General features: G+C 40.1%; 15 protein-coding genes across 15 annotated transcripts; 10 read left to right on the forward strand and 5 right to left on the reverse strand.

Annotated features, from left to right (window-relative positions):
• Positions 1 to 1353: 1353 nt before the first annotated feature.
• PAS_chr1-1_0381 (bZIP transcription factor (ATF/CREB1 homolog) that regulates the unfolded protein response) lies at positions 1354 to 2349 on the forward strand (the record flags this gene model as incomplete). The annotated part of the gene is made up of 1 exon (XM_002489994.1): positions 1354 to 2349. One exon carries the CDS (start codon positions 1354 to 1356, stop codon positions 2347 to 2349), a length of 996 nt encoding a protein of 331 aa, XP_002490039.1.
• A 1498-nt stretch (positions 2350 to 3847) lies between these two features.
• On the forward strand, positions 3848 to 4423 carry PAS_chr1-1_0382 (60S ribosomal protein L9; the record flags this gene model as incomplete). The annotated part of the gene is made up of 1 exon (XM_002489995.1): positions 3848 to 4423. The coding sequence occupies one exon, from the start codon at positions 3848 to 3850 to the stop codon at positions 4421 to 4423; it is 576 nt and encodes a 191-aa protein (XP_002490040.1).
• A 286-nt stretch (positions 4424 to 4709) lies between these two features.
• On the forward strand, positions 4710 to 5303 carry PAS_chr1-1_0383 (Component of U4/U6.U5 snRNP involved in mRNA splicing via spliceosome; the record flags this gene model as incomplete). Its single annotated transcript, XM_002489996.1, has 1 exon — positions 4710 to 5303. One exon carries the CDS (start codon positions 4710 to 4712, stop codon positions 5301 to 5303), a length of 594 nt encoding a protein of 197 aa, XP_002490041.1.
• A 36-nt stretch (positions 5304 to 5339) lies between these two features.
• On the reverse strand, positions 5340 to 6146 carry PAS_chr1-1_0384 (Hypothetical protein; the record flags this gene model as incomplete). Its single annotated transcript, XM_002489997.1, has 1 exon — positions 5340 to 6146. The coding sequence occupies one exon, from the start codon at positions 6144 to 6146 to the stop codon at positions 5340 to 5342; it is 807 nt and encodes a 268-aa protein (XP_002490042.1).
• A 371-nt stretch (positions 6147 to 6517) lies between these two features.
• PAS_chr1-1_0385 (mitochondrial 37S ribosomal protein MRPS8) lies at positions 6518 to 6991 on the forward strand (the record flags this gene model as incomplete). Its single annotated transcript, XM_002489998.1, has 1 exon — positions 6518 to 6991. One exon carries the CDS (start codon positions 6518 to 6520, stop codon positions 6989 to 6991), a length of 474 nt encoding a protein of 157 aa, XP_002490043.1.
• Positions 6992 to 7168: 177 nt separating this feature from the next.
• Positions 7169 to 7903, forward strand: PAS_chr1-1_0386 (DNA 3'-phosphatase that functions in repair of endogenous damage of double-stranded DNA; the record flags this gene model as incomplete). The annotated part of the gene is made up of 1 exon (XM_002489999.1): positions 7169 to 7903. The coding sequence occupies one exon, from the start codon at positions 7169 to 7171 to the stop codon at positions 7901 to 7903; it is 735 nt and encodes a 244-aa protein (XP_002490044.1).
• Positions 7904 to 8067: 164 nt separating this feature from the next.
• PAS_chr1-1_0387 (Hypothetical protein) lies at positions 8068 to 10245 on the forward strand (the record flags this gene model as incomplete). Its single annotated transcript, XM_002490000.1, has 1 exon — positions 8068 to 10245. One exon carries the CDS (start codon positions 8068 to 8070, stop codon positions 10243 to 10245), a length of 2178 nt encoding a protein of 725 aa, XP_002490045.1.
• Positions 10246 to 10732: 487 nt separating this feature from the next.
• PAS_chr1-1_0388 (Hypothetical protein) lies at positions 10733 to 11449 on the forward strand (the record flags this gene model as incomplete). The annotated part of the gene is made up of 1 exon (XM_002490001.1): positions 10733 to 11449. One exon carries the CDS (start codon positions 10733 to 10735, stop codon positions 11447 to 11449), a length of 717 nt encoding a protein of 238 aa, XP_002490046.1.
• Positions 11450 to 11517: 68 nt separating this feature from the next.
• On the reverse strand, positions 11518 to 12915 carry PAS_chr1-1_0389 (Argininosuccinate lyase, catalyzes the final step in the arginine biosynthesis pathway; the record flags this gene model as incomplete). The annotated part of the gene is made up of 1 exon (XM_002490002.1): positions 11518 to 12915. The coding sequence occupies one exon, from the start codon at positions 12913 to 12915 to the stop codon at positions 11518 to 11520; it is 1398 nt and encodes a 465-aa protein (XP_002490047.1).
• Positions 12916 to 13079: 164 nt separating this feature from the next.
• On the reverse strand, positions 13080 to 14735 carry PAS_chr1-1_0390 (Cytosolic asparaginyl-tRNA synthetase, required for protein synthesis; the record flags this gene model as incomplete). The annotated part of the gene is made up of 1 exon (XM_002490003.1): positions 13080 to 14735. One exon carries the CDS (start codon positions 14733 to 14735, stop codon positions 13080 to 13082), a length of 1656 nt encoding a protein of 551 aa, XP_002490048.1.
• Positions 14736 to 15190: 455 nt separating this feature from the next.
• Positions 15191 to 17224, forward strand: PAS_chr1-1_0391 (uncharacterized protein; the record flags this gene model as incomplete). Its single annotated transcript, XM_002490004.1, has 1 exon — positions 15191 to 17224. The coding sequence occupies one exon, from the start codon at positions 15191 to 15193 to the stop codon at positions 17222 to 17224; it is 2034 nt and encodes a 677-aa protein (XP_002490049.1).
• Positions 17225 to 17570: 346 nt separating this feature from the next.
• Positions 17571 to 19007, forward strand: PAS_chr1-1_0392 (Mitochondrial asparaginyl-tRNA synthetase; the record flags this gene model as incomplete). The annotated part of the gene is made up of 1 exon (XM_002490005.1): positions 17571 to 19007. One exon carries the CDS (start codon positions 17571 to 17573, stop codon positions 19005 to 19007), a length of 1437 nt encoding a protein of 478 aa, XP_002490050.1.
• A 77-nt stretch (positions 19008 to 19084) lies between these two features.
• On the reverse strand, positions 19085 to 21946 carry PAS_chr1-1_0393 (Chitin synthase I; the record flags this gene model as incomplete). Its single annotated transcript, XM_002490006.1, has 1 exon — positions 19085 to 21946. One exon carries the CDS (start codon positions 21944 to 21946, stop codon positions 19085 to 19087), a length of 2862 nt encoding a protein of 953 aa, XP_002490051.1.
• Positions 21947 to 22554: 608 nt separating this feature from the next.
• On the forward strand, positions 22555 to 24165 carry PAS_chr1-1_0394 (Hypothetical protein with low sequence identity to Pdc1p; the record flags this gene model as incomplete). Its single annotated transcript, XM_002490007.1, has 1 exon — positions 22555 to 24165. One exon carries the CDS (start codon positions 22555 to 22557, stop codon positions 24163 to 24165), a length of 1611 nt encoding a protein of 536 aa, XP_002490052.1.
• Positions 24166 to 24172: 7 nt separating this feature from the next.
• PAS_chr1-1_0395 (Nucleotide pyrophosphatase/phosphodiesterase family member) lies at positions 24173 to 26146 on the reverse strand (the record flags this gene model as incomplete). The annotated part of the gene is made up of 1 exon (XM_002490008.1): positions 24173 to 26146. The coding sequence occupies one exon, from the start codon at positions 26144 to 26146 to the stop codon at positions 24173 to 24175; it is 1974 nt and encodes a 657-aa protein (XP_002490053.1).
• Positions 26147 to 26159: the final 13 nt, after the last annotated feature.

The following is a 26159-nucleotide window of genomic DNA, read 5'->3' on the forward strand; positions in this document are numbered from 1 at the left end:
AGCATATTTTGGTCGCTGGCTGTAAAAAGGGACCGAGTAACAACTCAAGGGTCAATGTTTTAATTTTTTTTTTTTTCTTTCAATGCTCCTTGTATTATGTATCAAAAAGTAATCCCCATTATGTAAAGCTAAGACATATCTCTCGTCAAAGGATTAATTGAGTTTATGAAGAATTCCGGCACTCATATGGGAGTAATGTATTGACAAAATTTCTACGAGAGAAAGACGAATGATCTTAACCTTCGAAAACGTCGTCCAGATCCCATTCTGTTGGATATATTGCAACTAGCCTAAAGACCGTTCTAACTCAGGTAGCAGCTATAATACAGAAACGGAACCTTCGAATATTCCCCTTATTGTAAGTGACTAAAGTTGATTTTCTATTGCAAATAATGAAGCTTATCTGCTGAGCAAGTTGTTTGACCAAACTTGAGTCAACAGTGGTTAACTATATCCTCTATTATTTTAGATGGGAGCACATCAAGTGTACGGGAACAATGCAATCGACAACCTGTAGCCTGACATACATAGCCATCTTGAATTGACAAAACTTAGAATGTCTTGAATGTGATAGATATGAGTTCCCAAAAATCTCTTTTACGATTTCCCAGTTGCGGTGTACTATTACACAGAGGATATCATAGCAGACTTACAATCCTCAGGCATAAAACGAGCTTTCTTATCAAAGTGTATTCAAATGGACCATTTGATTGCACCAAGGCATTAGCCCCAAACCATACCACACAGTAACTTGATATTCTCAGCATGCATGGAAATTCCACTCATAACGCGCTATTCACCGCGAATACTTATCTATGAAACTGGGTTCTTTAGTATTCTTTGCCAAATTTCACCGATTAGAAATTATTAGGTAATATAATTTCTTTGGGGAACCCCTTCCCGTTACGCCCGCTGCGGCTTTGTGGTTCTTTTCCAGTCTTGAGCAAATTACATCTGGTCTAGACAGTTCTTCCGTGCCCCAGTATGCGAGCGCAAACTTTCAATCAAACCTCGTAGCAAATTGGTACTTGAACTTCGTATTTAACCGCTATTAAATGTACTGACTCTTACATTATGAAAAATTTTGATAAAGATTTTATATTTCATCTCAGTTAATCTCCTAATAATAATAGTCTGCATAACTCAAACGGTACTTCCTTTTCGGAACGCGAAGAGTAGTCTCTATGTCATTCTCACACTATCCGCAGCGCAATAGAGAACGAGCATGTTACCCGACTCATCCCTTGTCGATTCGGAAACGATTTATAAATACAATTAGATCGCCACCGATCTTCTTTTGTCAATATTATAAAAATAGTACAGATTTTCCTTAGTCGAATCAGATCGCAGAAAATGCCCGTAGATTCTTCTCATAAGACAGCTAGCCCACTTCCACCTCGTAAAAGAGCAAAGACGGAAGAAGAAAAGGAGCAGCGTCGAGTGGAACGTATCCTACGTAATAGGAGAGCGGCCCATGCTTCCAGAGAGAAGAAACGAAGACACGTTGAATTTCTGGAAAACCACGTCGTCGACCTGGAATCTGCACTTCAAGAATCAGCCAAAGCCACTAACAAGTTGAAAGAAATACAAGATATCATTGTTTCAAGGTTGGAAGCCTTAGGTGGTACCGTCTCAGATTTGGATTTAACAGTTCCGGAAGTCGATTTTCCCAAATCTTCTGATTTGGAACCCATGTCTGATCTCTCAACTTCTTCGAAATCGGAGAAAGCATCTACATCCACTCGCAGATCTTTGACTGAGGATCTGGACGAAGATGACGTCGCTGAATATGACGACGAAGAAGAGGACGAAGAGTTACCCAGGAAAATGAAAGTCTTAAACGACAAAAACAAGAGCACATCTATCAAGCAGGAGAAGTTGAATGAACTTCCATCTCCTTTGTCATCCGATTTTTCAGACGTAGATGAAGAAAAGTCAACTCTCACACATTTAAAGTTGCAACAGCAACAACAACAACCAGTAGACAATTATGTTTCTACTCCTTTGAGTCTTCCGGAGGATTCAGTTGATTTTATTAACCCAGGTAACTTAAAAATAGAGTCCGATGAGAACTTCTTGTTGAGTTCAAATACTTTACAAATAAAACACGAAAATGACACCGACTACATTACTACAGCTCCATCAGGTTCCATCAATGATTTTTTTAATTCTTATGACATTAGCGAGTCGAATCGGTTGCATCATCCAGCAGTGATGACGGATTCATCTTTACACATTACAGCAGGCTCCATCGGCTTTTTCTCTTTGATTGGGGGGGGGGAAAGTTCTGTAGCAGGGAGGCGCAGTTCAGTTGGCACATATCAGTTGACATGCATAGCGATCAGGTGATTGCTCTTGTTAACTGGTATGCCAAGTCAACCGTTTTCGGCGTACCTACTACTCTACTTTAACTCTTGAATTGAGATGAAACAATCGCCCTTGTTCGAGACGCGTAGTTAATTTAAGATGAATCAATTTGCAACAAAAGAACAAACGAAAAAGATAACAGCAAACTTAAGTTTCGTGGTCTGCAGCACCATTTACCGCTAATGCATTTGATTTAAATGACTTTGTATTCTTCCAGGAATAGGTTACCATCTATACTTCCATTGATTTTACGCGAGGTATGTGGCGCGCAATTATTATTATTAGCTGCGACTGATCTCTGCGATGCAAAATGTTAGTGTTTTGGATCCGTTCCTCGAGAGTAAAATATTGGAAGACTGAGTGGCTTTTGTTGAAGGGTCGTTTTCATTCTTTTTGGGTTTAAACTTTTGTTTATATTGGTTATAGTAAGAGTAAAAAGATAGGGTAAAGGCGTGATTGTAGGTTGTTTAAGTGATGAAAATGCTTACGCGTCTGTTTCAGTCTTTTCAGCTAAGTCTTGTGAACCATGTGAGTCGTGTGCATATCACTAGAACATATTCTAGTAGTTCTTGTTCATGCTTTGTGCTGTTGACTACCGTTACCCCTGTTGATTGTTTATGGAAGGTAGTTCCTGCAGAACGTGCATTTACAAAGAGCTATTGCTTTGAGAATCTTCTATGTACAACTTACTGCAGGTGTGCATACGCTATTTATGCCAAGCTCTTTACAGGTTAGAGTAGTCACCTCATGGTAATAATTTCCTGAGCTACAAGTCCACACGGGTCTTTACAAACAGGAAAGCTAAACGAAAAATGGGAAGCATTGAAATTTGGGTTTCTGTCAACCAATGTGGTCTTTACTTCCCATACTCCGTCTAGGGAATGTCTCTAGGATTGCATAGAAACTTTTCAAAGTTGAACCAGAGGTATTGCAAAAAAATGTTGGCCAAACAAACACCAAAGGGTGTAAACATGCCTCGTTCGATTTTACCCCCCCTCCCAATTGCGCATATAAAAGATGGAGCACAGGTAATCTTTACATTTGGGTACCCTCCCGACATGCGCGTTAAAGGCAGTAGAGTCTTGGGCAGTACTCGTCAACAGGACCCCAATTGCTGACATTCAACTACATACAATTCTTAGTGATTCTTGGAGTACAGTTGATTGATCTGGATAGACATCCCTGCGAGTAGTCTTCGGGAATTACAGTGATAATAATAAAGGTGTACTCCTTTGCCAAGACAGGTAAGCTTCTTCAAGATCTCAAACTTTGTTGTACATATGTACGTTTCCATCAGGGGACTTTCGTTTCGCAGCAACTTCGCTAGTAGTGGCAAGGAAAAGAAAACTACACTGTGACTGCGATTTCCTGTTTTTACACACTATTAACAAAGTCGTGTATTCAACTGAAAAATTCGCTTTCTATCGCTTCAGGCCCGTTAGAGTGTGAAAAATTTAGAAACAGTACCAATCAATACGAGATGAAATACGTTTTATCTGAGCAAGTCCTTACAGTCCCAGAAGATGTGTCTGTGTCTATTAAGGCCAGAATTATCAAGGTGACTGGACCAAGAGGTGAACTGACCAAGGATCTGAAGCACATAAACGTTGCTTTTGAGAAATCTGGCGACAACGAGATTAAGATCATTGTGCATCACGGTAACAGAAAGCACGTTGCTGCTTTGAGAACTGTCAAGTCATTAATTTCTAACATGATCACTGGTGTCACCAAGGGTTACAAGTACAAGATGAGATTGGTTTATGCGCATTTCCCAATTAATGTCAACTTCCTCGAGAGAGACGGTAATCAGTACGTTGAGATCAGAAACTTCTTGGGTGAGAAGAGAGTCAGAGAGGTCAAAGTTTACGAGGGTGTCACTGCATCCAACTCTTCTGCTTTGAAGGATGAGCTAATCTTTGAGGGTAACTCCATTGAGAACGTCTCCCAAACTTGTGCCGATGTCCAACAGATTTGCCGTGTTAGAAACAAGGATATTCGTAAATTCTTGGACGGTATCTACGTCTCCGAGAAAGGAACCATTGTCCAAGACGAATAGATGTATAACTAATAGATGACATGGAGTTGTAGAGATGTAGTTTATTCATATATTCCGCAATGGGAATACTACTATTACTATTGAAGCTGCACTTAGTTCGATGGTATATTTTATACAGTGTCTTTCTCTAACCGTTCTGAGCATCTTGAGGTCTGTGAACTTTCCCAGTCTATTAATTTAACGAGTTTATAATTTACATAAGCACAGAAGCTCATCTCGGAGATCGCGAGCTATCTCTTTATCTTGACATCAGACCTCCTCAAGACTCATTCCCGCTACATAACAAATGGCAGAACCAACGCTGAACCAATATGGTCGGAGATCTTGGAATAAAGAGGAATATGCTAAAGCAGCACTAGACAGGAAGAGGAAGCTGAAGGAAGCAAAATTAAATCCTCCTAAGGATCGTGACATTGATGATTACATAAAAGAAAGAAAGGAAATCCTACTAAAGGCAGATACTTTGAACAGAATAAGTCTAATATCCGCGGATCAAGCAACAGTCAGTAAACGGGGGAAAAATGCCGGATTCTACTGTGAATACTGTAACCTTACTTACAAGGATAATCTCCAGTTCATTGATCATCTGAACAGTAAACCTCACCTGGTCAAGGCTGGCTTTGGTACCAATAATAATTCTTCAAAAGAAATCACCTTGGAAATGATAAAGCAGAGAATAGAACAGCTCAATATCAAAAGGAGTGAGAATATGTTTGAATCTGAAGATGTTCAATTGAATGTTAGAGAAATGATTGCTAAGAGAAAGGCCTTGGAAGAAGAGGAGACCAAGAGAAAAAAAGAAAGGCGTCGTATCAAAAGGCAGAAAAAGGCCCAAGAAGTAGAACATGTTTTTGGCTTCAAAAGCACAAAACAAACCTAGAATGTCTTAAATTGTTATACAGCACCAGGCACATCATTATTTGCTGATTGAGACCTTATCAACAGTGTCAAAATACTTGACAACAACGTCCTCTTTTTGCTCTTCATTGAAGACGATTAACTCAGTGATGTTAGCAACATCTTGTTCGAATTTAATTGCCTCTGGCAAGTTATTTGGAAAATTCAACAACAGAAATCGGTCCAATTGAGGAGATTCATTGATCATTCTAGTCAACTCATCACAAACAAGCTTGGAGAAGATACCTTTAGCCAAATTCCAATTGAAAGAATATGTACAGGATTGGGAACTTGGGTCATTCTCCACAAGAGTTGTCTTCAATAAAAGACCGTAGGCTGATTCTGAATTGTTCATTTGTTTGGCAATGAGTTCATTTATATCAACCACACCAACATCTTCCTGGGAAGAGGACTTAGAGACTTTACGCTTCAGGTTTTCAATCTGTTTGGGGTTTTTATTAGCAAATGGAACGGCATAAAATTCTTTGTTCGATGAAGAATCAAACCTTTGCTTCTTACGTTTAAGACCGGCGACATAACTTTCCCATTCTTGCTCTGAATAGGTATTCTTTTTCTTGGCCAATGAAGTCTTAGGATCTTGCTCGTTGATTTTATTGACGACCAAAACGAAAAGCATAGTACCTACAAGTCCTACAAAAAGGAAATGCCTGACTTTGGGGCCACCATCGTTATTGAACGATGACGATGGATGGTTAGAATACTTTCTCGCAGCAATGGAAGGAAACTGTTCCACCATCTGGGAAGTGCCCAAGAATTTGGGACTATGCCTCATTCTAGTTCCCAACCTAAGGGTTTGTCTGAACATGGTGTTATTGATGTACCGGACAGATTAAGAGTTCTCTCCAGCTTTTGGAAAACTGGAACGACAAAACTGATTACATCCAACAGCATCTTGGTCCATCGAATTTGTCAGATGAAATCTCTAGCTCACACTCTTTCCTGGAAATGAAATAATTTATTGCTTACAAAATTGTTATATACACAGGGAAACTAGTTAAATGAGACTGTTTTCATCCCTTATACCATCGTCTATTTCAGTGTTTTAATTCTCTTTCAGCCCAATTTCCTACTTTCTCCTTGACCGGGTAACCCATGCTAATTCCCAACTCCAAAAAGTTTCCCCTCGACATCGAGTGCAGTAGGTAGGATCAGCCAAAATCAACTAATTACATTGAAATGTCATTGGTACAACTGGCAAACGTCTGTGCACATCTTCAGAACTGTACGCGGGTGCATTTCAACATGGCTGCTGTTCCCTTCACCCGATTACACCTCCAAGTAGCCACTGGTTTATATAAACATGGATTTATCAAGGGTATTCAAAAGGGTTCAATTGCTGGACCTGACTTGGTTCCTACCGAAGTAACTCCGGACAACATTGCTACCAGAAGACTTTGGCTGAACCTAAAATATAAAAACAGCAAACCAGTTCTTTCTAAGCTATCTTTAGTGTCCAAACCCAACAGAAGACTAGTACTTACCAAGCAGGAAATCAAGGCTCTAGCTAGTGGGCTGAAGGTGCGTATCATCGATCCATTACAACCTGGAGAAGTTATGTTTGTGAAACTTCCTCGTAGTAAGGAGCTTATCGAGTTGCAGGAAGCTGCTGATAGATACGTTGGAGGGGAAGTTCTTTGTCGTGCTAGATAAGAACTTATTTTTTTTCTTTACTGTAGATAGATTATTAGGGATGATAAGGATTACGAATTTCTTTCATTAAAGAGGGTGTATGAAACTAAGGTTGTAGAGTAAATGACTAGTAGTTCGGCGCTTTTCGTTTTCAGAAGCTGTTTCCTTTTTTTTCCTCTCTCTCGGTTCTGCATTGCAATGTCTAAGGATATTCTGTCACTAATGGGTAAAAATGTTTGCATGAAAAGACACTCCGCACTCAGTTCAAAAACTAAAACTCCAGCTTCGATATTGGGTAAGGCAGGGGCAACTTTAGTTGAAGAATTGAAAGGATGGGACATTAGTTTGGATTGCATTAGTGATATGCCACCAAAGATTCAAAATGATCAGGAAAGTTTTAAAGTAGCTGGATTTGATTTGGATGGCACCTTGATACTCACTAAATCAGGCAGCACATTTCCAAAACACGAAAGGGACTGGAAATGGTTCGATACCAATACCATTAGAAAACTTCAAGAGCTTGCATCTCAAGATTACCTAATCGTAGTCTTCAGTAACCAAGGAGGATTTCCTGTGAAATCTACTAGTAAGAGATTCTTACAATTCGTTACTAAATGGAACGAAATTCGGAGGCAATTGGAAGAATTGGATAGTAACTTTCAAGATCGCATATTCATGATAGCCGCTCCAAAAGTCAACTTGGAAGAACCACCCAAATATCGAAAACCTGAAATTGGGATGTGGAATTATTTCCTGGAGCGTGTCCAAGTTCCTTGTTCGAGCCCAAAAGATGCAAAAAATATTGACCTCTCTAGCTCGTTTTTCGTGGGAGACGCCGCTGGAAGAAAGACAGACTTTAGTGACAGCGATAAAGCATTCGCACAGACTATTGGCATCCAATTCCAAACTCCTGAAACGTTTTTCCGGAAATGAGTTTTGATAGTTCTAGATTGGAGAAACTTGAAGCTGCCAAACGAAAGTTTGAAGAACTGAAAAAGAAGTCGAAGTACAAGAGGAGACATTCGCACACCCATTCTGATGGATCATATGAAAAGACTGAACAAATTGAGAAGGAATTAGAGAAGAAAAAGATAGAAATGATGTTAGAAAGTGTGTTTAGTGATGATGATGAAGAATTGCTAGATGAGCAAGAATCCAAACCAGTGGAAGAAGAAGCTTTTGATAAGTCGCTTGCAGAAGAGGAGTTAAATTCTGAGCTAGTTGAGAGCGCCGAGTTCGCCCCCAAGATTGAAAAAGTCAGTAAAGAACCACTGAGTGAAAACGAATCCGGGGTTGAAATGGTAGGTGGGGATGGTTCATTGGCAGAATTACCATCCAGTGAAACTCCAATGGATCTAGTAATCAATGATTTTGACGAACAGTCTAAAGACCAACAAGCGTCAGGTGGAGTTCCAGCAACAATATCTAATAGTATTGTTGACACTTATTCCAGTCAAAAGGCATCGTTCTCGTTAGAAACTGCTAATCAAGGTTACGACCCCTTTGCCAATAGCATTTCAGAAAATGATGACCAATTTGAAATCGAAAGAATTATGGGGCACGAAGCGGCCATTGATGTATCTAAGCCGAACGAGTTTTCGGTTCATTCGGATCAAAAGAAAAATGAAACCACTCGAGCCCCCGGCTTGATGGGGAACTTGAGTTTATCTGAGGACTTTAGAGGGACTGAACAGCTTGAAGCTGAAGCCATTGAATCTAATAAAAAAGTCGGAAAACAGAAAAATCAGACAGAGACAACAATTCCGGTCTTAGAAATTAAGGATGACATTACAACGCACAGCTTTCCAGAAAATCATGCAGAAGCTGATACCAGCACTGCTAACCAGGAGTGCGATAGTATCAATAACGATCTTTCCACTAAAAGAATTACTGGAGAAGTCTATGATCCATTCCAGCCAAAGTCAAACGAAACGTATGACCCGTTTAGTTCAGAATCCCAAAATGGGCAAGAATTATTCAATTTGGCTTGTAAGAATGGACATGAGCAGTTAAGTACAAAAACAATGGAAGAAAAGACTCTATCAAGTACCGAAATTCATGAAACTTATGATCCTTTCAACTGCGAGCACATTGATAAACCCTATGAGTCACTTTTGGATGGCAGTGATGTTTCATTGTCATCACCAATTATTGAGCAGGAACTATCCACCTCACTGCTCGACCATAAACCAACAGAGTTGGACATCAAAGATGAAAGGGAAAGCCTCCACTCCATATCTGACGAACTAATAACATTCAACCCAGAGATTAGCAAGAATGAGTATTCTTTCCTCAAGAATAACAAACCCACTGCCAAGGATATTGTCACTTCTGTTACTTCTTTCACTTCCCAATCTATTTCAAACCACAGTGCGGAATTAACTTTGAATACGAAGCAAATGATACAGGATAACCTTACATTTGATGCACAAGTCCGACCACATATTCACCAAGACGGTTCGTCTGAGCGTGACACCAGTTTTACGGACCATGACTTGCATGCGGGTAGTGATTCCGTACCGAGAGTAACTAGCAACCCACATTTTGAAAGTAAGGATCAAACTGCTGTCAAGAATTCCCTCTTTCATGCCAAACTTGAAGAAACCACTGGTAACAATGATGGCAGTCTAATAGGCCAAGTCGAGAATACTAGCAACCATGAAAGACCAAGCTCTGTAATAGTTTCAAGAGAACCTAGGTTTGAAAGTGAAGCAATAGACAAGTTGAGATTAAAAGTCCAGAGACTCGAAGCTGATTTACAATCGGCAGAAGAACTGCATCATTCCCTTCAGGTCGAGAATAGCCGTTTAAATGAAGAGAATGCATCCCTTCTCTTAGAGCTTCAAGAATTACGCTTGAAGAAGTTTGGAGATCCCGTGACTTTAAGCAGTGATTCAGGAGAAAATTTGAGAAACTCTAAAGACCCCGCTCCAGAATTAGACTCTAATGTCATTGCAGGTGATGATGTGGAGGAAGACACCAAAAATGCGGATGCCAAGAATATCGAGGAACAATTTTTGACTGAGAAAGAAGCCGTGGAATCCAGTATCAAAATTGAAGATGACTTACTTGATAACATCCCAAAGAACAGTCTCGATTCCACGCGTTCGCAACTGAAATCCAGCTCTAGTTTTCAGCGGTTCAACACTTACAATGTTTCCAGTGATTACGTGGACTCTCTTGATGTTAAGGAGCGTCTCGTGCAATGGCGAAACTGGAACGTTGATATGAGAGCATGGAAGTCAGCAGGATTTGGTCCTGTGTTTGAGATGTAAATGCCAGTGTATGTGCACTTATAGAGGATGTACAAATGGTCAGAGTTTCCCCAAAGAGCAGATGGAAAAGCAATTAGATTTTCGTTACTGAATCAGGCATTCAAAAAGAAACAATAAGTCGCAACAATGATGTTAATCTCGAATATTGAAGTAAATGCTTCCAGCAATAATGTGACAGTTGCTCGAATCTAGAACGGTATTAACAGAATAGACCGAGACTCTCCTATTTCAGCGTCCTAAACTCTATCTTGGGACCAAGGAAGAAAGCTACGCACTTAAGAATAGGACCATGCATACCAAAACAATAGACCTGACCTGATACGCTATGCACTGCAAATCGAAGAAAAAAGCAATTCATTCGGAACAAAACGTCAGAGCGGGTTTTCTAATAGAATTTGCGTAATATATAAACCTAAATACCATAATTGAGGTGTTTCTTTTCTCTGATAAAAGTACAACGAAGTGCTCTTGTCATACCGCAACAAAGATGTTGAACACTTCGTATCAGTTTCCCAAAGATGTTGCAAGATACGACGTGGCAGATGCTGTCAATGAGCAACTTCAAGCTACCTTTTTGAATTCAAAGGTTCAACATGAGCCCGGTTCAAGATATCAACACCAAGAGGGAATCAACTCATCACCAGAGAGAAAAAATTCAGTCTTTTCATCTGCTGATATATCTACCACATCGTCACCTACTTCTCCGAAGTCTAAAGCCAATTCTCAATTTGCTAGAGACTCTGTCGACAGTTCTATCTACCCGAGGAAACCGATACATAGGAGATCTAATACAGAGGTATCATCCAATGATTCCGAAAAAGATTTCAGTTTGGACTCCCTTTTTAAAGCACAGTATCGGGATACAAAGCTGAAACCCTCCCCATTTCAAGCTTCTAGTGGTAGGAATTCTGTACCGGTTTACAGAAGGACGACTCTTGATGCGCCAACCACAGTGACAATAGACATAGAGGAAATGACAAAAGGATTATGCGAGGATGCTGCTGGAGACGATTCAAAGTTTAGTTTAGAAAGGTCCTCCATTTATGCTGATAGAATACTAGATACCCGTGAACTTTGTCTCAGGAGATCCGCATCAGACGAAGGATGTTCCGACCTGCAAATAATCGAAGAAGAGACCCCTAGGCCGTACGACAGTCAGTTAGTAGATATTTATACCATTCTGCGAGAAGGTCCCCCAGTATAGATAAGAGAGTTTCAATTGTATGTACTATAACAGTTTATTGTATCATTAACAAACTCAGTATAAAACCTTCAAGACTCTAGCTTTTCATTCAGTGCATCCAATTGCTTTAAAACAGCAGTCTTAGAAGTTCCTCCGGTGGCAGTTCTTTTTTCAACACTGGCTTCAAAGTCAAACGTTGAAGCCACATCAGCCTCAAAACGGGAGTCAATGGATTTCAATTGTTCGAGGGACAACTGATCAATACCAGAAAGGTTCAACTCCTCGGCTTGTCTGACACATTCACCAGAAATGTGGTGAGTTTCTCTGAATGGAACTCCCCTTCTAACTAAATAGTCGGCAAGATCTGTAGCCAGCATATCCATAGTTAGAGCATTCTTCATTCGTTCGGCATCAATGTTCAAGGTAGAAACTACACCGGATGCTATCAAAATCGAGTGCTCTACAGTGATTAGAGTATCAAATAAAGGCTCCTTATCCTCTTGCATATCTTTGTTATAGGTTGACGGAATGGACTTAATAGACATGAGGAAACCAGCCAAGGCCCCAAAACATCTACCAGATTTACCCCTCAATAACTCCAAAGAGTCTGGGTTTTTTTTTGTAGGCATCAGAGAAGATCCAGTAGAATAAGCATCTGCCAACTTGATAAATCCAAACTCTCCAGTGGAGTAAATGATCAAATCTTCTGAGAATCGAGAAATATGATTCATAAACAACGAAGACCAGAACATGGTTTCGACTACAAAATCTCTGTCTGAAACAGCGGCCAAAGAATTACCAATAACAGAATCAAACCCTAATCTCTCAGCAATGTATTCACGATCAATTCCATAAGGATGACCAGCCAAAGCTCCAGCTCCCAATGGGGATTTGTTCAACCTTTTAACGATTTGATTCAGTCTCTCATAATCTTCAGTGAAATAGGTAGCATACATGCTCAACCAGTGAGACCATCTGATTGGTTGAGCTCTTTGCAAGTGAGTATAACCGGGCATCAAGACGTCTATTTCCTGTTCAGCTCTCTTGATGATTACTTGAATGAACTGCTTCAGATAGTCAGCCAACTGAGTTAGATTGTCTCTGACATACAACCGCATATCAGTGGCAACTTGATCATTTCTAGACCTTCCGGTATGAACCTTACCAGAGATTCCACGACCAATCAACTCACCCAAGCGACGTTCATTAGCAGTGTGAATATCCTCATCCCCTGGCTTCTCAACAAACTTCCCTTCTGCCCACTCTGCTTCAATCAATTTGAGACCACGATGAATCTCACTTAGTTCGTCTTTAGTTAGCAAATTAATTTTCTCCAGGCCCTCAGTGTAAACTTTTGTTCCTTCTAAATCCACCTTGTACATTTTCTTGTCGTAAGGTAAGGAAGCGTTATACAAATCCATCAAGGGGTCAGTAGCCCCAGTAAACCTGCCACCCCACAGTTTAAGTCCTTCTTCTTGATTCGACATAGATAGCTGGTAATAAGTTTAGAACAAAAGGAAAGAGAAGGTAGAATATAGGTGAAAGAATTGCCAAAAGAGGCAGCGCGGTAAAAAGAAAAATGAATCATCGAAATTAGTTTAGATTCTCGTATTTCTGTTGGTTATTGTATTATCTAATCAGGGTAAAACACCTAAGGCTTACATCTCCCAGTGAAACGTGGGTATAATGAACAGTCTTTCACAGTGAATCTGTCGCACAACCATGCTAAGATACGTTCCGTTCCTAGACCGTAACCACCGTGAGGGCAGGTACCATATTTTCGTTGATCAATGAACCAGTAGTACGCACTTTTGTCAAGCTTTTCACGTTCAAAACCTTCCAGGAGTTCATTGAGAGAGTCGATCCTCATAGAGCCACCGGTGATTTCTCCAACAGTTGGCATCAGCACATCTACAGATTCAGTAACTCTTGGATCGTCGGCGCAACGTTTCATGTAAAATGACTTAATTTCAAGTGGGAAACGAGTCAAAAGAATTGGAACACCAATAGTATCGGTCATCTTTCTCTCAGCAGCCTCGGCAATGTCGTCACCAAATTTGAAAGGTTGTCCTTCTTCGTTTGGAATACTGTGATCATTAAGCCATTTCAGTGCTTCTACGTACTCCATTCTCTTGAACGGGAGTTCTGGTGCTGCAAAACCTGGGTTCAATTGTTTGACCAAGGGACCGGCAACAGGGTCATTAACTACATATTTGACAGTTTTCGTGATAACTCTCTCAATGTGGGACAAGAGGTCTTCAAAAGTCAAGAAGGCCAATTCGGCCTCAATATGGGTGTACTCAGATAAATGCCTTCTGGTGTGAGATTTTTCAGCTCTGAATGATTCTTGAATACAGTAAACGTCTCCAAGAGCAGGTAAAGCGGTCTCAAGGTATAGCTGGGAGGACTGCGTCAAATATGCCTCCTCACCGTAATATTGAAGCTTGAACAGTGTGGAACCTCCTTCCACTTGAGTTTGAACCATACATGGGGGAGTCACCTCAATGACACCTTCCTCATCGTAAACCCTTCTAATAGCCTGCAATAAACTAGCTCTTACTTTCAATACAGCACTTAAGGTTTCACCACGAATGGCTAAATGGCGCTGGTCCAACAACAATGATGGGTCGGCCCCCTCTTGAATCTTGTTCGAGAAACAGTCATCACCAGCAGGTGCTAAACCTATAATTTCGTAATAATCAACTTTCAACTCGACTCCTCCGGGAGCCTGTTTCCCTGCCGGAAGTTTCTCAACAATTCCTTTCAAAGTCACGGTGCTTTCCAAAGTTAAAGTGGAAGTTTGATAAGCGTTAGCCAAATCACCCGACAACAAGCACTGCAAGAAACCAGTACCATCTCTTAGAACGATAAAAACAAGACCCTTTTGAGCACGAAGACGATGAATCCAACCATGCACCCGAACACGAGTTCCCAAGTTATCTTGCAAAGCTCGCAACTTGATAGTTCTAGCTTCCGGTAATGACTCATCTTCTTTAATGGTAATTTTCATAGCTTCCAATTGACTAGCCGCTTCAGCTGCCTTCTTAGCGGCGTCCTTCTCAGCAGCCAAATTAGCCTTTTGTAACTTCTTCTTCAACCCCTCAGCACCCTTCTTTGCTTTTTTTAGGGCAGAAGCGGAGATCTCAACAAAATCTTGGGTACCATCATCTAGTGTCTTGAAAACAAATAACTTGGCATCCGCAGTCCTATAAAAGGCATATGCAGCAGTTTTAAAAGGTTGCTCCTTGGATCCAGAGCTAGTCTCATCACTACCGGACAGTTCATTGATGTAATAGGTGGCAGACATTACTATGGACCTTATCTTTAGTAATCTGTTTGAGCACAATGTCCTTTAGAAATGTTGAAAAAAAATAGTCGTGCACTTTACGAGTCGCTTGCAACTGCCGACCCAAACGGGAAAGAAAGCCTGCAAATTTTTTTCTTCAAGTTTGACTATTATTTGATTAAAGCCCTATGAGTGTCACACGACTATTTCTTGGGGTAGAGACGCTTTTTGAGGATTGTCGATTATCCATATTGATAAGTATTGTCCAACTATCGTCGCCTCTAAATCAACGTGTAGAACCTCTTCGTTCAAGGGTTCAACTATTCTATTTTGAAACGTCGTTCTGAATTTTTGGTTTCGAAAGTCACGATTTATCATATTTCATTTCCATCTGTGAGACAACCAAAACAGTGATTATCGCTTCAATTTTTTTCTCTCTCTCCTACTCTTGATCAGCATTTGTTTATCGCAATAAAATGGCCCTAGTATCGTCTCTGGCTGCCCTGTCTCTGTTACAGAGTGAAGGAGGAGTCCCTGTAAAGGCTCTTGTTTTCAAACCAAAGACTGCCAAATCTCAGGATCCTGTCCCGATCATCGTTATAGCCGAGGCTACTACTCAGACCCCTTCATCTGTGATTGCAGACATTGCTGAGGTTAAGGATCCACGATTGGCTAAAGATGATTTGACACAACTTTTTTTCGCCACTACAGCTGTCCAATTTGGATTGGGTCATCTCAACCCTGATAATGCTTCTAAATGTAAACTTGTTTTGGATATCAACATTGAAAACGCTTCAGATGACAAGGTTTACGAGTTGAAAGATAATGATTCTAAGCTGACTATATCTGCAAAGACTTTAAAAGATTTCTTGTGCTCTTTGTCAAACAACATCCTTGTTGCAAATTTCTTTGCCTTGGCTGAAAAGAAACCTGCTCAGAAGCCAGCTGTTCCAAAGAAGGATAAGAGTGTTGCTAGATTAGATGATGCCAAACTGATTGGCGTCACTGTTGACAAGAATTTGGATTTCCCGGGTTGGTACCAGCAGATCCTCACCAAAGGTGAGATGATGGACTACTATGATGTTTCTGGATGTTACATCCTCCGTCCAGCATCTTATGCTATTTGGGAGCGTATCCAGGAATATTTCGATAAGAAGATCAAGAGATTGGGAGTTCAAAATGCCTACTTCCCTATGTTTGTTTCTTCTAAGGTCCTCGAAAAAGAGAAAGATCATATTGAAGGATTTGCTCCAGAAGTAGCTTGGGTTACTAGAGCGGGTTCTTCTGAATTAGAAGAGCCCATTGCTATTAGGCCAACATCCGAAACTGTCATGTATCCTTACTACGCTAAATGGATTCGTTCTCACCGAGATTTGCCATTGAAATTGAACCAATGGAATTCAGTGGTAAGATGGGAGTTCAAGCATCCACAGCCGTTCCTCAGAACCAGAGAATTTCTTTGGCAAGAGGGTCACACTGCTCATTTGACTTTTGAGGAGGCCAATAAAGAAGTTTTACAGATTTTGGATTATTACGTTGGCATCTATGAAGAGCTCTTGGCCGTTCCCGTTGTGAAGGGCAAGAAGACCGAGAATGAAAAGTTTGCTGGAGGTCTTTTCACCACTACCTGCGAAGGTTACATTCCAACCACTGGTAGAGGCATCCAAGGTGCCACTTCACATTGCTTAGGACAAAATTTTTCCAAGATGTTCAACATCAGCGTTGAGAATCCTGACGGAGCCGACAAACCAAAACTTTTTGCATGGCAGAACTCTTGGGGTTTGTCTACCCGTGTTATTGGTGTCATGGTTATGGTTCACTCCGATAACAAGGGTTTAGTTATTCCACCCAGAGTTTCTCAGTACCAGGTCATTGTTATTCCTGTCGGAATCACTTCTAAGACCACCAAGGAGGAAGAACAGAAAATTCTAGCCACCTGTAACAAGATTGAGGGTAAACTGCGTCAAAATGATTTGAGAGTTACATCCGATTACAGAACCAACTACTCCCCAGGATGGAAGTTTTCTAATGCTGAATTGAAGGGTATTCCTTTGAGAATTGAAGTTGGCCCAAGGGATTTGCAGAAGAATACAGTAGTGGCCGTCCGTCGTGATGACTTCACCAAAACCACCATTTCCTTAGACACTTTTGAGAAAGAAATTTCAGATTTGTTGGAGACCATGCAGGCTGAAATGTTAGCTAGAGCCAGAGCTAAGTTTGATTCTCATCGTATAATCATTGACAAATGGGAAGACTTTGTCCCTGCGCTTAACAGAAAGAATGTTTTGTTGTCCCCATGGTGTGGAGATGCAGACTGTGAAGACGATATAAAGGACTCCTCAGCTAAAAAAGATGACGATGATGACGAGGAAGAAGACGAAAAGGCTCCAAGTATGGGTGCCAAGTCGTTGTGTATTCCTTTCGAACAGCCTGAACTAAAGGCTGGTCAAAAGTGTGTCAAATGTGACAGACCTGCTATCCATTACTGTATGTTTGGGCGTTCTTATTAATCAAGAAGTTGAGTTGAGTCGCATGGGGGTCGAATGGATAGTACAATAGAGGACATCATTTTATGACTTGAGGCATTGCCAGTGATACCTTTTCTGATGACTTCTTTTTTTTTTGTTTTCATTCCCCTTTTCAGTTCACCATGTCATTCTTTATTTTTCATCAACCTTCAGCGCTTACCTTTCAGCTTAAAGTTTATAATTATAGATCTGTAGTTGTCATAGAACATTCATAATACTTAATCCGTTTCTGGAGGCATTTTTAAAAACTCACTGTGTGCGCGCCAGTGAAGCGTTTCTCTTGGGTAGGTAGAGATTTAGTCAATTCCCTTAGTAAACTCTCTGCAAAATGTTGATAAAACCTCCAGGATTCGTTTTTCAGTTCAAGAGGCTGCAATCTTCATACGCCCTATCGAAATGCATTAATGAAATCTTCAAAGATCCCCCTTTTAAATCTCAGACCACGGTGAACGGTTGGGTAAAAGGTGTGCGAGTTCAAAAGAGAATCGCATTTATAGATATCAGTGATGGGACATCATTTCAAAATCTGATGTGCGTAGTTCCACCAGACCAGGCAAAGGAGTTGAGGACTGGTGTCAGCGTTCAAGTCACTGGTGAGATTAAGGAAAGTAACGGTAAAAGTCAATCTATCGAGCTCAAAACAACTGATCCTGATAGTGTCAAGGTATTAGGTCCAGTTTTAGATTCTTATCCGTTGCAAAAAAAATTTCATTCTCCCCAGTTCTTGAGAACGATTCCCCACTTGAGATGGAAAACTCAATTTCTATCTTCGATATTACGATTTAGATCTCATGTGGAAATGAAGTTGATGGAATTTTTCACCCAGGAACAATTTACTAGAACTCATCCCCCTTTAATAACATCGTCTGATTGTGAAGGTGCTGGAGAATTATTCAAAATTGAAAGTGCCTCTAGAGCTGACATAGAAAACAAGTTTTTTGGTAAAGATAGTTATTTAACTGTCAGTACTCAATTGCACTTAGAAGTACTTTGTATGGCTCTTAGCAGAGTGTGGACCTTAACTCCTTGCTTCAGAGCTGAAGAAAGTGATACCCATAGACATCTTAGTGAATTCTGGATGCTAGAAGCAGAAATTGCCTTTATTTCGGATGTCAGACAGCTCACTACGTTTTGTGAAAGAATGATAAAACATGTCGTGAACTCTTTGCATCAAGATTTGGAAGGTCAAGGTTCCAACTTGATTAACTCAAGGCGTGACCAGGAATTCGTCCACAAAATGATTGAACGATGGGATCAACTATTGAATGGTAAATGGAAGACTATTACTTACACTGAAGCTATAGATATACTGAGTGCAGAGAGTTCCAAGGGAAATATCTCCTTCCAATTTAAGCCTGCGTGGGGAGAACCGCTTCAATCGGAACACGAAAAATGGCTAACAGGCGAATATTTCAAATCTCCGGTCTTCGTATTAAATTATCCCAAAGAATCAAAACCATTTTACATGACTAGAAACCCTGATGGAAAAACTGTGGCATGTTTTGATCTTCTAGTACCAGATGTTGGAGAAATAATTGGAGGGTCGATGAGAGAACACAATATTGATCTCTTGCTGGATGAAATCAAGCAAAGAAATATGAAGACTGATGATATTGAATGGTACTTATCCTTACGATCAAGTGGATCCGTTTCTCATGGAGGGTTTGGAATGGGCTTTGAACGACTATTATGTTATTTGGGATGTGTTGAAAACATCCGTGATGTAATCCCCTTTCCACGAAGCTCCCGTGATTGTGTCTGTTGATATGGTCTCCTTCTTGCCAACAATATTTTTTTACATGTACATATTTAGACGATAGATAATGACAACAGTCCTACCTTTCATTGGCGGACTTTCACTTTGAACTTTCTGATATACTTGGTGACCAAATATGTAGTACAACCAAGAAACCTGAAAAGGGCCATAAATGCAACGATCCATAGGATGACTGTAAGGAAGATCTCGGACTTATTAGACTTTTCTGAAATTATTCCCAGTTCACTCACTCCTCCGGTTTCCAATACTAATGCGATAATGACAAAGTTGGTAAACATCCATATAAGGACTGTCATAGACCTGATAAATGCGAAAAAATCTTTTTCCTTTTCTTCTTCTGACGGTTTGAACTGTGGTTCTTCGTACGGTTGACTTAGAACTTTCATTTGTTCGCTGTAAGCATCCTCAATATCAACTTTGTATATAGGCAAGTTGACTTCAGATTCACCAGAAGATACATTCAGTACGCCCAGATCCAATTTCATCTCCTCACCCTTAGTACCCCAAGAGATATCATGAATATTACAAAAAGCATAAATGTTCAACACATTCACGTAAGAAGGGCTTAGTAAAATGTATTGAGCAAACGAGGTGAACATATGCCATGGATCCAAAAATAGCAGAGCCCCAATGAGATATAAAGCATATGTGGAAGCTGTGGCAACGATCAAATCCCTAAAGCGCCTTTCTGTAAAGATCATGTAAAACTGGAAATCGTTGGCATGTTCTTGTAAGATGTCTGTAACAGCTTTAACTGCCATCAGTACGGCAGCAAATATCATGTAAACCATCATAATTGCAAAAAAACAAACAATGACAATGTAGAACTTCTGAGTTCCTTTAGGACGATTACCAAATGCCAGGACAAAAGTAGTCACGATTGACATCAAGTAAAGCCACAAAAAAACAACACCCAAAACCTTACCAGGTTTCACATTCATTCCAGGCTCTCCTAAAGCAGATGTTAGGATTCTGAACACTAAAAAGTATGACGCCATTGAAAACCAAGAGACCAGAAGACTTAAAAATTGATATACAAACTCCAAATGAAGGGCAATTTTTCTTCCCAGAGAATGTCCTGAACCCCATAATTTGTAGAAATGAAACACAGAATAAATAGCTGCAAAGAATGAACCATTTAACCAACGTCTTCTCTGAGATATAAACTCGTCAAGCTTTTCCGGAACATCTGTTGAAGCATGTGCAGAATTCACGTACCTTAATAACCAAGCACATTCCTTTTTGGCAACAAGCTCAAAACACAAAATACGATCTTCTGCCAAGTACATGTTGGCACTAAAGATGCCAGCATCTGTGCTATGCAAGTCTTCTCCTTTGAAATATTTTTCTAAAGGACCAATACCATTTTGGTCATTAAGCAAAGCCACATATCTATAAGCAGAAAAAGCACCTGGTAGGACAGAAACAAATCCAAAGACAGATTCCATGGGCTTATCCAGAATGTTTGACGTTTTATATTCAAAATTCTGAGCAGCAACCAGTGGATTTATTAGTAATTTCTTGTGTTTACCAAGGTTAGCCCGAATTTCGCCACATGCTCCAGCTACTCTTGGGTCATCGTGAAACTCTTTCCATAGTTTATATATTGAATTAGAAGATGGTTGGGTACCGGCATCCAATAAAACGATAACGTTAGGTTTTAAAATTGGACAGAATGCGTCAAAACACCAGCGATGGGAGTTGATTTTTTTTTGATTCTTTTCCTTCAGGCAAAATATTAACTGGACGGGAACAACGTCTTCTGAAGTTAATTTAACCCTGTCTTCAGTGACTTCAGAAATATCAATCTTTGTGGTATATTCGTAAACATGAGACACAACTTCTTTGTTGTTGACCATGTTCTTAGCAAATCCATCTTGATAACAACCCAACAATGCTATTAGTGATCTTGCTCTTTCGTTAATTTTCTGTCTACCATCGCTGACAATGGTAACTACAATTTTTTTCCAAGAATCTTCTCCCCAAATACCGTGATGCTTCATTTTCTCCATGTACTTGATGTTTCTAAAAACACCCTTCAAAGTCCTGGCCAAAAGAATATCATTCTCATTGTACATTGTTACAACAATCATGATTTCAGTTGTTCTAGGCTGTTGATAACATTCTTGTCTTAATGTGAAATTATTTTGAGAAAAGAACTTTGGATCGCAAGTGACGGCCTGGTATCTCATAAACTGGAACTCACGAGCTGTTAAGTTAACGTTTCGATACTTCTCCAATAAACTAGAAGCAACTGGACAATCTAAAATCAGATTACCATGGATAAGTTTGATTAACCTAGTTGTTGTGGGAGATCTTTTGATCTTCCCAGTGGAATCTTCTTCCTCGGAATCATCGCCCTCTTTGTATGAATCAATTGTGTTTAGTTCTTGTAGTTCGCCATCAATTTCTTCATCAGCATATGTATTGATCTTATAATCTTCACCCTCTGGGAAGGCTTGAAAATTATTCTCAATAAATCTCTCTTCATCTTCCCCACCGTATTCCGGTCTTTCTTGGAAAACGTCAAATGTTCCAGGAACAGGGATAGCTGGTCTTCTCAATTCGTTCAGCTCAAAAGATTCCTGGTCATATCCAGGAGGTTGATCTTGATGGAAGGAAATTGGCCCTGGCTCCAGACGACTCGTGTTTTGATACTCTTGATAATTTCTGTAGTGGTTGTCACCAACTTCACTGCCGTCATACGAATAAGGTCGATTGTATTCTGGGACGTATGAGTTTTCTATTGGTCTTATATCAGGGTGTAAGTACGAATCATTGTGATCATCGTTTGGAGGAATATTATTATTGATGTTGGAATAACCTTGGTAAAACGAATATCTGTCGTTGTCGTCATCATCTTCGTTGTAACCATTGTAGTCTGGATTGGTCCTTAGAGGAGCTCTACTGCTGCTATTGTAGTCCATGCGTTTGAGGGTCTAGCTACCTTACAGGTGGATTTATACGTGAATCTTGATTAATGTAAGGGGGTATTTTTAGATCACCCTTCGCTAATTGTGTGAAATGTTGGCTGTGGGAAACCTGATGCAGAAGTGAAGCATACTACTACCGAAACTGCATAGAGGGTTGCATTTATACAGCGACGCCGATGTAGCCTCAAAGAGGCTTTACAGATTTATATAGTCACCATGGGTCTTATGTCGGTTTCAATTGACGTCCTGCGGTTGTTTGAGTTTATTGCTAGAGAGTATGAGTTCGACCAGGAATTGGTGCCACTAAGATGTCCTCAAGAAGTGAGGCGAAGAGGTGAATACAAAAGGTTTTTATTTTGAAATCAATCAGTTCTTAGTTTATGACATCGATGAATCAAAAGTACATGCTTCTTCTCTCACAGAGTAAAAAGAATTCTTCTTTGAAGGTGCTTGCAGAAGGAGATTGCAGAAAGAATCACAACAAAGTTCATCCCATTCTTTCCCCACGAAAAGATGCAAAATTGGTAATAATACCCGCCACTAAACATAAATCCTCCAAGTAGTCGTTGCCCATTCTCTATCTTCTTCTATTATACTTACCGATGTCTGATGGGGCTGAGTTAATTGCAAAAGCTGTTTCAGTTCTGGGTATTGACACAGTTTTTGGAATAGATGATTCCACCACTAATCCTTTATTAAAGTGGTTTGAATTAACAAAGATTGATGTGATTAAGGCCCCCAGCCAAAAATTTGCTTCTTTTGCTTCCACTATGCATGGTTATATCAAATCATCACCAGCAATCCTATTGCTTCCAGGAAGTAGTCAATTTCTAGATGGACTTTCTGGAATTTCGAATGCTCAATACCAGCGGTGGCCTTTAATCGTTATCACCGTTTCAACTGATGAGGAAGACTTCAGCCATCTGTGCACTTCGTTTGTAAAATTTTATCAAAGGTGTTCTGCTCCTGATAGAATTCAAAAGGTTTTGACTCAGGCCTTCAAGTCCTCCATAAATGGTAGGTCAGGTCCAACTCATATCCATTTTGATTCTTCCGTATTGACTGCTCCTGTAGAGGACAATCTGAAACAGTTGACAACCAAAAATCCTTACACAAAATTCAGTCTTCGTCCAGCAAGCAACAAACTCGATGACATCGTCTTTTTATTGACGAAAGCTCGTTATCCCTTGATTGTCGTTGGAAAAGCTGCCGCTTCATCTTACAATGCACACATTCAATTAAGATCATTAGTCCAAAACTTTCATCTTCCATTCGTCACCACCACAATGGCAAGAGGAACAGTCCCAGATTTTAGTCAGCACAGTTTCACCGTTATAGCTAACGAAAGCATTGAGAACTCAGATTTCTTAATTTTGGTCGGTACTTCGCTGAAAGAGCTCTCGCAGAATAATTTTAATAGCTTTAACAAGAAAAACAAGAGGGTAAAAGTTATTCAAATAGACAATGTTCCAGAAGAAATTGAAGATGACTACATTCCCTCCATCGATACCGTATATGAACTTGCTTTGGTTGGTGATTTATACGACATATTAGAGGCCCTAAATGAAAAGTTACAAGCTTTCGATTACGTTGCAAGATCTCCTCTTACATACTTGTCAGAACTTAGAGATCAGAAGTTAAGAATCTTTACACAACTTGAGACAGCAAGGTCACCTGAAAATTCCATGAATCTGTTTTATGCCTTTAGGTCGATAAGAGAATCATTTCAAGACTATCAGGACGATGTATATAATGTGGTGGAGGGATTCGATCTTTCAAATGAATTCTCTTCTTTGTTATATCCTGTGTTTTTGCCTAAACAGTTGATAGATGTTACCTCACTTCCAGTACCGGGTAATGGACTGCTTTACGCCATGTCATTGAAAGCAATAGAAAGGACACGGTTGGCAGTATTCTTCTTTAAAGAAAATGCCCCGTTAACTTTTAATGTAACGGATTTAATAACTTCCATATCGAATGATCTTCCAGTGATCTGCATAATATTCAATGAAACTAAATCATGTCGCTATGATTTACTTTGTCAATCTCTGACTATAGATGGATTTTCAGCTACAACAACCAAAGATCTGGAAACGTCTCTAAAACTAGGCATTCAAGCCTACTTGACGAGGAAAAGGTCCATCGTGATAGACATTCAAATCGAGTCACTTTCAGAACCAACCCTAAATGTGAATTTGGTGCCCAAAATGTGAGAAGCTTTCATTTTTTCCAGTCTCCAATAGCTTCTGATATATCTTCGCTGACCTCATCCACCAAATCGGAAGCATCTTCTACGGCATCCTCTATTGCCTCTTCAATATCATCAATTACATCAATAATGAGTTCACTGATTTTGTTTTCAGTGGAAGCAGAGGTTGAAGGGTTAGATAGAGAATTTGAAGTCGCAGTTCTAGTTGCTAGTGTCCTTGTTTCCGTCAATTCAACCTTGGGATTTTCAGGGTAAGAAACTCGCCATATTTGATCATATGATGAGTTTATCACCATAAATGGTTCATCATCAATCTGGATCCCTGGATAGTTCAGGCTGTCATGCCAATCATTAGGTAGCAGGTTTTTAAGGCTGATAATATCCAAAGATCCATTGTTGGGTGCAGGATTGATGTTGAAAGTATTACATATAATGTTGTAAAGTTCAATATTGGGGAATGGATTGACTTTCAAACTGCCTTGTAGCGTCTCTGTGAAGTAAGGACCAACTCCCAGGAATATTGCTCGCATGAGAACTTCCGTATTATTGTAACCATGAACCCCCTTAGGTTTGTAGTCGAACTCCATTTTATTTTCCATGTCTTCATGGGTGGTGATGGACCAGCCAACCTTGGGAACAACCCAAATGGGAGCAATTCGATTAGAGTACTGATTTGTGTTGGTCCCAAAGTGCCATTCCTCTGGGAGATTCTCTTTCAGATAAACACTGAAATGTTCTTTAAGTAGATGATGTTCCCAGTTTTTTTCTAGCTCTTTGAAAAATTTAGCTACAGGGATTCTTGGCCTAATCCCAAATAATGGCCATCCATCGATATGGTCAATTGAATCCATATCAACTATATCATCAAGGTAGATAAGTCTTTGGTTGGACGTAGGTGCCATCCCATGATCCGAAACGACAATGTAATTCACAATATCCGTGAGATTTCTTTCAGTTATACCCTGATACACGCTATCAAGGAAAAAATCGACTGACTTCAATCCTTCTGTTAGTTTTTCTCCATGGGTGCCAAATTTATGACCTAACGAGTCTATAATAGGAACATAGGACAGAATCAGTTCAGGTCTTTCAGAGATATCTTTATCTAGCCAGTTTAAAATGGTAGACTTTTTAGAATCTAAGCTTTCGGAGCCATTGTACGGGTCAACTTGTAACGGTTGGCCTGTTTCGAAAGGAACTTCACTTCCTGGCCACATATGAACAGAGGTTGTGATATTGTTAGAGTCCAAAGTTTTCCAAATAGGCTCTCCTCCCCACCACTCTGGATCAAGACTCAGTCTCGGATTGGTATTAACAAACTGACGGTTTGAATCTGGATCGAAAAAAGTGTTTCCAACAATACCGTGCTCCGATGGAAAAAGGCCAGTTATCATAGTCCAATGATTGGGAAAGGTAGAAGAAGGAAACGATGGAACCATATAAGGGGCTCCATAACCTTCTGAAAGTAATTCATGCATAAATGGTGTCAAGTCGGGGGAAATATAATGAGGATGAAACCCATCCAAAGAAATCACTATGGTTGTGGCGTGATACGGAGTTGTACCGTTGTTGAGCAGTAATTTTCTATCGGAAACCTTACTTTGTTCAACCGGAATGTTCACATCCTGAAATTTGTCAAGATCAGAATTGAAGACTCCCCTGACAAGCCAGCCACCAAGGAGTGCAACTACGCCAATGAAACCTACCAATAGAGCAATTTGGGATCGTTTCATTTTGACTCTCTTATCCCGATTGAAACTAAATGACGATGAAACTGCTAAATCTCCCCCTTCTAGTTCAATATCCTCCAGAAAAAATTCATCGTCAGAGGATTTGTTAAACAGTTTGGACCAGATGGAGCTCAAGAATGATGGTTTCTGATAGTCTTGCAGGTTCGTAACTATGGGATCAAGTATCACATCATCCTCCTCCAAATGGGCATCAAGGTTTGTTACCGGAACGTCTACAGAAAACCTCTCTGTCATGCCAAAATGGGTA

The sequence above is a fragment of the Komagataella phaffii genome, chromosome 1 (genome assembly GCF_000027005.1).
Source record: "Komagataella phaffii GS115 chromosome 1, complete sequence".
NCBI classification, from domain to species: domain Eukaryota; kingdom Fungi; phylum Ascomycota; class Pichiomycetes; order Pichiales; family Pichiaceae; genus Komagataella; species Komagataella phaffii.